General features: G+C 33.6%; 2 protein-coding genes and 1 long non-coding RNA gene across 4 annotated transcripts in view; 2 read left to right on the forward strand and 1 right to left on the reverse strand.

Annotated features, from left to right (window-relative positions):
* LOC122291456 overlaps positions 1-3,706 on the reverse strand; it is a 14,040-nt gene extending 10,334 nt beyond the window's left edge. The window contains exons 1-3 of one of the 2 annotated variants that reach the window (XR_006236636.1): positions 3,425-3,706; positions 2,102-2,912; positions 1,679-1,756 (exon numbers count right to left, since the gene is read on the reverse strand). This is a non-coding gene — a long non-coding RNA (uncharacterized LOC122291456). The remainder of the gene's footprint in view (positions 1-1,678; positions 1,757-2,101; positions 2,913-3,424) is intronic. The other variant, XR_006236637.1, reaches the window with a different exon arrangement.
* A 5,034-nt stretch (positions 3,707-8,740) lies between these two features.
* LOC122290960 lies at positions 8,741-9,844 on the forward strand. The gene has a single exon (XM_043098620.1). The coding sequence runs from the start codon at positions 8,741-8,743 to the stop codon at positions 9,842-9,844; it is 1,104 nt and encodes a 367-aa protein (XP_042954554.1).
* A 102-nt stretch (positions 9,845-9,946) lies between these two features.
* On the forward strand, positions 9,947-10,600 carry LOC122290961. The gene has a single exon (XM_043098621.1). The coding sequence runs from the start codon at positions 9,947-9,949 to the stop codon at positions 10,598-10,600; it is 654 nt and encodes a 217-aa protein (XP_042954555.1).
* The last annotated feature ends 204 nt before the right edge of the window (positions 10,601-10,804 follow it).

The following is a 10,804-nucleotide window of genomic DNA, read 5'->3' on the forward strand; positions in this document are numbered from 1 at the left end:
TTTTGTTTGAGGACAAACAAAGTTGTAAGTTTGGGAGTATTTGATGACTTGCAAAATTTCATATTGCAGAATTCACAAGTTCGCTTGAGCGAATTCAGGCAGATTCAAACGCTCGACTGCCGCTCGACAGGGAACTCGAGCGAGTTGCTGAAAATCAAAGATCGCTCGAGCGGAGACATTAGCCACTCGAGCGAAATCAGGCAGAGTCGAACGCTCGATGTGCGCTCGATAGGACACTCAAGCGAAATCAGGCAGAGTCGAACGCTCGACGCGCGCTCGACACCTCGCTCGAGCGAACATCGTATTTTGACAAATTTTAGGTTTTCCGCCGTGGGACCATATAAAAGCCATTTTTCACTCTAGAGCCGTGAGTTTTGGACTGGAGAACATTTCTTGGGACAGAAAAACACAGCTAGAAGGATTCAATTCATTTGTTTTGGAGACGGAATTCCAATTATTGCACATACGTTGGAATCATACACAAGCACGGACGAGAGAAAAGCGTTGAATCGTTCCCTTGAGCTTTTGACGACGAGTTGAGGCTGCAAGGAGGATTTTTCAGTATTTATTTTCTTCTTCCCATCTTCTCAGAAGAATTATGGTGAATTCGTTTATGTTGAATTCCATTTCTAGCATGAGCTAAATTTTCTTCATTCTAGGAAAACGATGTAACCTATTTCCGAACTATGCTTGATTGTCTATGCTAATTTAATGCAATTCTCTCTTTGTTTATCTGATTTATTCTGAATTTTTAACTTCTAATTAACTGGTCATTGATTAGATGATAAGTAATCTTGTGATTTGCTATCAAAAGAGGGAATCATAGGGTAGATCTTGGATATTTCAGCATAGGTAAGTATAGAGATCGAAAGACTTGTATGAACCTATGTAGTCATTAAATCATTGATCTTATTGCGTTCTTGATTATTGAATTTGCATATTCTTGTGTGAATTGATAACCAAGAGTCAATTCCAATTGACTATCGAAAGATGCTTTTGGACGAATTAGAGATTTGCTAATAGACAAAAGAGGTTTAAGTTAAATTAGCTGGATGAGAAAAGCATAGTGAAGAATTAGGTGAAATCGATTTCCTAGAAGTTTTCTTCCCCATTGAATTTGATCTTTGAAAGTCAGTTTTATTTTCTTTGCTTATTTCTCTTTGAGTTGATCTAAGTTTATTTGCAACTACAAAAACCTTAGCGATTCCTCTAGATAAAATTGAGATTAGTATAATTTTGGTATTTGGCAAGAGTAAGGTACCAATCCCTGAGGACGATACTCTACTTATTACTTTACTATAAAACTACGATACTGTGCACTTGCAGTTTTGCACCGGTCAACAGTCTGCCATCGAGATCATTGAAATATAGGGAGAAAGAAAGAGATCTAGACGGAAGATGAAGTTTTTTGAGAGAGAGAGAGAGAGAGAGAGAGAGAGAGAGAGAGAGAGAGAGAGAGAGATCGAAAGAGAGGTGGGGAGAGAGAGGAAGGGAAATCAGAATTAGACAAGGAGAGAAGTTTTTGTGGGCGTAAAACTGATTTGGAAAAAAATATTTCTGTCAAGATATCACCATCATGCAAGCTGTAAAGCACCTTGAAAACAACAAATTTATAACTTTACACCTATTTAGTTTTACTCAAAAGATAACTAGAAAAGATAGGATTAGTAGTACATACAGAACTCGCCAAACTGGTGTGCCACTTGCCACCATTTCACCCTCTCGCTGAGCTCATCCTCAACACATGTCAATGAAGCTGGTGTTTCATAATTTTTTAAAATAATTTTTTAAGAATCAAATTATTTAATCATCTAATTAGAATAAAAATTTTATTATTGGGATTAACTATATGTACAAACAAAGTGCTTTGCCATGCCAGCTTTTATTATTTTAAATATCATATATGCATATAGGAAGTGAAATCAGAATTAGACAAGGAGAGAAGTTTCTGGCTTAAAACTGATTTGAAAAAAAATATCCCTGTCAAGATATCACCATCATGCAAGCTGTAAAGCACCTTGAAAATGACAAATTTATAACTTTATACCTATTTAGTTTTACTCAAAAGAAAACTAGAAAAGATAGGATTAGTAGTACATACAGAACTCGCCAAACTGACTTGCCACTTGCCACCATTTCACCCTCTCACTGAGCTCATCCTCAACACATGTCAATGAAGCTGGTGTTTCATAATTTTTTAAAATAATTTTTTAAGAATTAAATTATTTAATCATCTAATTAGAATTAAAATTTTATTGTTGGGATTAACTATATGTAACAAACAAATTGCTCTACCCTGCCAGCTTTTATTATTTAAAATATCATATATGCATATATATATACAAAGATTTAAGTGTACATACGATGCGAAGAAAAAAAAAGATTTAAGTGTACGTATGTATAGTTGTTTTCTAAAAGGGTAGGTGTATATGATAAATATGAATTAATGCATGAGGAAAAGTTATTTCAATTAGCTATGCAGCAGCAATATGGTGCGTATGTATAGATCAGACCATCAATTTCAAGCTTATCCACCAATAGGTCTAAAATATTAGGCTTACAACTGTTCCCTAACAAAGGTCAGAGAGTCCATTTTCAAGGGTGCCAGCCTACGTCAAGGTGGCCTTTGGATTCTTTATATTTGATTCGGTTTGAAGGAGGGTATTTTAGTATTTTGAAGGATTTGTGATCATGATGTTGTGGTAGGGATGAGTTTCCTTTTAATTTCACTTCACACAAATCTCTCTCTCGTCTTCCCGAGCTTTCTCTATGAATTCAAACCCCTTTCATTCGTCATGTAGCTCCTGGCAAAGAGAAAGGAACCACCTCTCTTGGTGAGCTTGAGATTCTTTTCCCCTTGCTGATAACCCCTACCCAGCCAACGTTAAACCGCAGTACCACCCCTTTGCAGCCTGAAAAAGGCATACATGTAAAACTTACATGGGAGAAGACCCATAATAATGCTTTAAACACTTAACATTTGTGACCAAAATAGTGTCCACCGAGATATTGTTTGACTATGTCCAGCTGATGGATAGAGCAAACAAAGAAGCACATAAAGCAGTAGCACTTTCCTTGCCTTTTGCTAGATGCACCACAATCCTTAATCCATTAAATTTATATAACCCCAAAGTCCAACCCCCCCCCCCCCTCCCTAAAAAAAATCAGAAGCCACTAGGAGAAAGAATAATACTGATCCGGAGAGACAAAATTCCAAACTTCTATTTGACGCTAAAAATTTAGCCAAACTGATTGAATACTAACATATACTAATAATGAATTAATCGAGAAACACAAGTAGCAAACCTAGGGTTAGCTTCTCGGAGAAAAACAACAAAAACTTATTTGTGTATCATAGCAACCAAATAGATAATGAAGAAAACATAAAATATTAAAAACAATTAGGCAGATAGAGTAAAAATACTAGTGCTGGTCCGAGAGTTGGCTCCGAGAACAACTCCTTCGTTGTAAGTGACACCGATGATGGTCGTGCCCATGGAATGAGGGGCATTTAGATAGAGTTTGTTAAGATCCATATCTCAGATATTAGCGAAATCCCTAAGCGATGAAAAGATGAGCTCGCACCGATGCAGAGGAATCAAAGAGCTGGGAGACGGGAGAAAATAGTGGTTTTGGCTTCAATGTTATATAAAACTGACTTCTTCCCCAAGTTAATTTCTTCTCTTTTTCCTCTCTCCTTATCTTTTTCTTTTAAAAAATTAATAACGAAAAAAAGACACACACATGCATATATATGGTGTTTGTTAATAAATTTCATGTGGTTGTCAGTTGCTACTTTTTATTTATTCATCATGATTCTTGTTTAACTTTATGTATATGGACTTTGGATCCGGATAGGTGGCGGCATGCAATTATTAATTTATTAGAGAGTGGATCCAATGGGATCCATCTAGACATATCATCGATCATGATATGATCCATATTATCATCATGAAAGAAATGTTAAATCATTTGGAACTCTGGTTCTTTAAAGTTTGGACAGTCCGGATTGTCTTTTTCTGGAAATGATGATGTTCTCGTCGATCGTCTATATATAATAATATGTATAGTCAAGTATACGTGTGGTGTAAAGTTTTTATGTATAATTGTTTTAAAATAAATACTATAAATACTTTTAATTTATAGTATTTTTTATGAAGATTTGAGTAAATTCGGTTTTTTATTTTCCCTATCAACCAAATCGGTGGGTGCATCCGAAAATTGAAAGATTGAAACGGTATTTTCTTCTTCATTGTTCCACAAACAATAACCCATCCAACTCCTCTTCGACTATCCCTATTACAGTACTACTCCACGCGCTTATGTTCTCTTTTCACACTACAAGTACCACAACTTAATGATTGACAAAAAAAATAAAACATAAAAATAAAAATAAAAATATATGAGTAAGTATACTAGGTGGGTTTTTTTTTCATGTGCCTTTGTTAGGATTAACTTTTAATATTAGGGGGGCCTCTTGTCGGAAGAAAAAGTCATATTATTTTTTTAATTTTATACTTTCTAAATTAATTAATATATTCTACTTTTTACCCATATACTATATATTTGATAAGAGAAAAAAATAATAAAAATGATGTATGGTGAATAGTATAAAAATGATATGTATAAGCTTTTATTATATAATTTTTAATTGGTTCTTACTAGGAATTTTTTGACAAAATCTATACCGAATTGACCCAAAATACCCCAAAGATGCATGATCCCAATTGAGAAATACAAGAATAAATAAAAATAAACTTCAAACAATGAATAAATTAATTTGAACTAATAATAATATTAAACTAATGTTAGATATAGTTAAATATTGTGAAAATATTGTGTGATTATTCTTAAACATTTTTTGTATGTGATATTAAAATATACTTTTGTTAGATTCCAATTTCATTGTATTTTATCATTTGATTATTTATTTAATTGAGTGTAGGAAATAATTTTTATTTATTTCGTTCATGCTGCTTATGTAGAACTATATATAATAGTTGAAACAATCATTTCCTTCATTAATATCTACTGAATGATTGATGCACATCTAGCTTTATTATTATTGTTATTATTATAATTATTATTATTATTATTATTATTATTATTATTATTATTATTATTATTATTATTATTATTATTATTATTATTATTTAGCTAAGTTCATATATATCCATTGATGACACACTAATATATAAATCCAAACACTTAATTTATATAAATTGAAAGATACAAAATTTGAAAAGATAGTAATTAAAAATTTAAAAGTTGTGTAAATTTAAATGATCTAGGTATAATAAAAAACCAATTGATTCAAATCATATGCCCCATTAATTGATTTATTTTCTCAAGACTCAAATCATCCATTTTTCTCTAAAAATTAACGATAAAAAACTAAAAATTCATAATATCAAAATAAAAAATCAGTAGAGAAATATTTTAAAATAATTAGTAGAGAAATAGTTGATAATTACTTAGAATAGGAAATTGAGTTTGACAAATAGCTTCTAAAATATTTTTTGTATGTGATATTGAAATATGCTTTTGTTAGATTCAAATTTCATAATATTTTATCATTTGATTATTTATTTAATTGAGCGTAGGAAATAATTGTTATTTATTTCTTTCATCTTGTTTGTGTAGAACAATATCCAACGGTTGAAACAATCACTTCCTTCATTAACATAATGAGAAGTGGTAAGATTCTGTAAATAATTTTTTTAAAAAAATTTACAAACAAAAATATAAATTTATGTAAAATTTAAGTTTGTAAACTATTTTTTGAAGATCATGGAAAAGAACCTGCAAAAAGAATCTTGTATAGAGATTTACCAGAAGAGAAAAAGGAAGAGATCCGTAAAAAACAAAGAGAAAGATATGCTAAACAAAAAGCATCCAAAAGGAACTCGATTCGTATAAATGATTTCGATACATCTATTGGTGATCAAACGACTACGTCGATTACTCGATATTCAAACAATGATATCCAATATACAGACAACATTCAAGACTTTAGTCTTATTCAAAGAGTATCAAAGAGAAAGTGAAATTCTGATGTTCATATTGATATCGTTGAAGAGGATTCGTCTCGTCAAGTATGTGTTATTCCTGATGTTGAAGTCTGTGTCATTAATTCAGAGACAAATTCATCCATAAACAATGTCTCCGAATCTTCTAATCAACTCTTTATCTAGCAGGTTCTCCTCTAATCATTTTTTGATATTTCTTATTCAACCATCATTCTATTCTTTTCTTCTGAGATTTTGAAATATATTATACAAATAGGATCCACATGTTGTTCAAGAGGAGTTGAGCTACGATACAAATATGCTAACACCTTGTAGGGGTAAGAAGCAAATATAAAATCAGTTGGTTATTTTAATTCAGTCATCGAATCTTGCTACTGTACCAGTAATGTCCTTACTCAAATAATTTAAATAATATTACGAGCTTGTGTCTGTTGCCTTATTTTCATTTTTTAACCAAATAGGTCAGTCGCATCACGGTTTTGTCGGATTTAGACAATTGTTGAAGGTAGTGCCATTTGAAGCATATTCTTTGCCATTAGTCCCCAATTGCATATATTGTAAAGCAAAGCAATTCCACTATGAAACAACTGGCTTTTGCTGTGCTGATGGAACAATTTCTTTAGCCACAAATGATGTTCCTGATCAGCTTTATGCATTGTTTACCTCCAACACAGATGAATCTACACATTTTAGGACATACATTCGAACTTATAATAACAAGTTCGCTTTTACATCCTTTGGAGTGAAGTTTGATAAAGATCTTTGCAAGAGAAATAGAGGAATCTATACTTTTAGACTCAAGGACAGATCTATCACTATATCAACGATTTGGTTCCTTCAAATCGTCGTCCTTCTTATCTCCAGTTGTATTTCTATGATACAGAACATGAATTAGAAAATCGCATTTCTGATTCAAATAGAATGGATCCATCAATTGTCACTCAACTCATTGATATTCTTCGCATCAATCCGTATTCTATTTTTTTCTGCTCTCTTGGTGATTTGCCAGATTTGAAAAATCAAATAATTCATATAAGATCAGATGTTGGCCTAGATCAATGTGTATTCAATGCCCCCACATCTTCACAAGTTGCAGCAATATGGGTAGAAAATGATGATGAAGATCAACTAAGAGGACGTGACATTTTTGTCTTTAACCATTCTGGTGGAAGTCATATAGTTCAGTACTATTTTGGGTATTATGATCCATTGCAATATCCGTTGTTATTTCCATTTGGCGATGTTGGTTGGCATCAAGGGATTGAAAGGATTAGTAGAGGAAGTAGATCTACATATAACGAAACAAACGGATCAATAAATCCTCAACAATCAGTGATTGCAGAAGAATTACTTGCAAGAGAACAACGAGGTTAGATTGCAGTATTAATATTCAAAAATTTCATTTAGTATGTACTTCTAACTTAGTAACGTTTCATTCACATTCAACTTTTGTAGCGTCAAACAGAAAAAGGAAGGATCCAGTTGTTTCATGCCGTGAATATTATTGCTACAAATTACAAATCAGAGAAAATGTCAGATCAATTTTGCTACTTTCTGGTCGACTATTGCAACAATTTGTAGTATATATGTATGTTAAGATCGAGACATCAAGATTAGATTATTTTAGGAAGAAGCAACAACATATTCGATCAGAGTTATATCAAGGTATTGTTGATACAATTACGCTTGGGGAAACAAACGCTTCTAATGTTGGAAAACGGATTATACTGCCTTCATAATTTATTGGAGGTCCAAGAGACATGAGAAAAAGATATATGGAAGCAATGACTTTAGTTCAGCGTTATGGCAAACCAGACATTTTCTTAACAATGACGTGCAATCCAAATTGGAAAGAAATTACAAATGAATTACATCTGCATGAGGAGAGTCAGAATCGACCTGATTTGGTTGCTCGAGTCTTTCTTGCAAAACTAGAAGAATTAAAGGATCAATTATTGAAGAGGAAAATATTTGGTCAAGTCTCAGCATATGTCTACGTTATTGAGCATCAAAAGAGAGGTCTTCCACATGCGCATTTTTTAATTATCTTACAGAAGGATTGGAAGGTCTATGCGCCTGAATCTTTTGACGAGATCGTATCAGCAGAGATGCCTGATAAAAACACAAACTTGCACTTGCATAACGCTGTTGTAAAGCATATGATGCATGGGCCATGTGGAGTGTTGAACCCAACAAATGTTTGTATGAAGAAAAATGGTTGTTGCAAAAGTAATTATCCAAAAAATTACGCATCTGCTACAACCGTTGAAAATGATTGCTTCCCAATATATAGACGTTCAAACAATGGAGTAACTGTCAAAGTCAGAGGCTAAAATTTAGATAATCGTTGGGTTGTTCCATATAATCCATATATGCTTGCAACATTTGACTGTCACATTAATGTCGAGATTTGTTCTACGATAAAAGCAGTCAAATATCTTTATAAATATATTTATAAAGGACATGATCGTGTTGCTTTCAACTTGATTTCTGAACAAAACAATCAACAAGTTGATGAAATCCAACAATTCCAATCGGCCCGATGGATTGCTCCCCCCGAAGCTATGTGGAGGATATATGGCTTTATTATTAATGAGATGTACCCAGCAGTGTATAGTTTACATTTACATCTGGAGGATCAACACACAGTGACTTTCTGAGCAAATGATGATCTAATCAATGTTGTCGACTTAGATCGTTCTAGAAAATCGATGTTAACAGAATTTTTTGCATTAAATCGAGTAGACGAGAATGCAAAGAGATTACTATATAAAGAATTTCCAGAATATTATGTTTGGAACCAACAAAACAAAGATTGGACTCCTCGGAAAAAGAAAACTGTTATAGGCCGTATTGTTACAGCAAATCCATTTGATGGCGAAAGGTATTATCTGCGGATATTGCTAAACCATGTAAGAGGACCTTTGTCGTTTGACGATCTCAGGACAGTTGATGGTGTTGTGGCTCCAACATTTCACGAGGCAGCAACAATGCATGGGTTGCTACAGAGAGACAGTAGCTTAGAAGATTGTTTACAGGAAGCATCTTTATATCAAGTGCCATCCAGTTTGAGACGGTTATTTGCAACAATATTGGTTTATTGTAATCCAACATATCCGAGGGAGCTTTGGGAAAGTTTTGAACAAGATATGTCAGCTGATTTCAAATCAACAGAAGATTCTATATCAAAAGTAAGAACCCAAGTATTGAGGTCAATCTCTTTTACAATTGAATCAATGGGGAAAGACATTAATTCCTACCATCTTCTTGATGACGACATTTGCTTCGATGAAGAAGAATTTCAATCTAGAGAAATCGATGATGAATTGGCTGTTGCAATTCCAAAAGAAGATATTGCTGCATCACAATTTCTTAATAGTGAACAACAACATGTCTATAACGCAGTGCTGGAAAAAGTATTTGCAAACCAAAATGCTGCATTCTTTGTAGATGGCCCAGGTGGGACAGGGAAAACATTCCTATACAGAGCACTTCTCGCAACAGTACGATCAAGAAAATTAGTAGCACTTGCAACTGCTTCATCAGGCGTTGCTGCATCTATTCTTCCGGGAGGTCGAACAGCACACTCACGTTTTAAGCTTCCACTTGATACTGACGAAAGAAACATGTACTGTGTTAGCAAAGAAAGTGCACTGGCAAACCTACTACGTGCAGCAAAATTAATAATTTGGGACGAGTCTCCAATGACAAGAAAACAACACATAGAAGCATTGGATAAGATGCTACAAGACATCAATGATTCAGATGTAACATTCGGTGCAAAGGTTGTTGTTTTCGGTGGAGATTTTCGATAGGTTTTACCCGTGGTTCGTAAAGGAACAAGACAAAAGGTTAATTCCAGTTTGGTTTATTCCTATTTGTGGCCTACATTGACCAAGTTCCGATTAACTGAAAATATGCGAGCAAGACTTGATCCAGTTTTTTCAGATTATGTGCTAGAAGTTGAAAACGGAATGCCACCAAACATAGTTGATGAAACCATAAAGATTCCAAATAGGATGCTTATTCCCTATTATAATGACAGCACTTCTTTAGATAATTTGATAGAAGATGTTTTCCACAATATTCATGAATATTCAATGAATATTTCAACTATGATGAATCGGGCAATATTAACATCGAAGAACAGTTATGTTGACAAAATAAACGCATTGTTGATTCACAGGCTCCCGGGTGAAATTCAGCGATATTACGGTTTTGATGAGACAATAGATGCATCTGAACAATCAGTTATGGAAGATTTTTTGAATACTCTAACCCCAAACGGACTTCCGCCTCATGAATTATTACTCAAGAAAAACTGTCTCATCATGCTGCTTAGAAACATTAATCCTTCAGAAGGGTTATGCAACGGAACCTGTTTGATTTGTTGGGCTTTTGATAAAAATGTCATAGATGCAGAAATTACAGTTGGACACCATATCGGAAAAAGAGTGTTCATTTCAAGGATACCATTCTTACCAAATGTTGATGAAAATAGTGGTTTTCCATTCAAACGAACTCAATTTCCTATAAGATTGAGTTTCGCAATGACTATAAATAAGTCATAAGACAGACATTAGATTGTGTTGGGATTTATTTACCTCAGCCAGTTTTTTCACATGGTCAATTATATGTGGCTTTATCGAGGGCAAAGACATCATCTGCAGTGAGGATTCTAATACGACTAGTGTCCACTGAACAACGTGAAAAGAACTGCACAAAAAATATTGTGTGACGCCTCCAAATCCCCACGCACGATCATGGGAAAATCG

The sequence above is a fragment of the Carya illinoinensis genome, chromosome 13 (genome assembly GCF_018687715.1).
Source record: "Carya illinoinensis cultivar Pawnee chromosome 13, C.illinoinensisPawnee_v1, whole genome shotgun sequence".
Taxonomy (NCBI): Eukaryota; Viridiplantae; Streptophyta; class Magnoliopsida; order Fagales; family Juglandaceae; genus Carya; species Carya illinoinensis.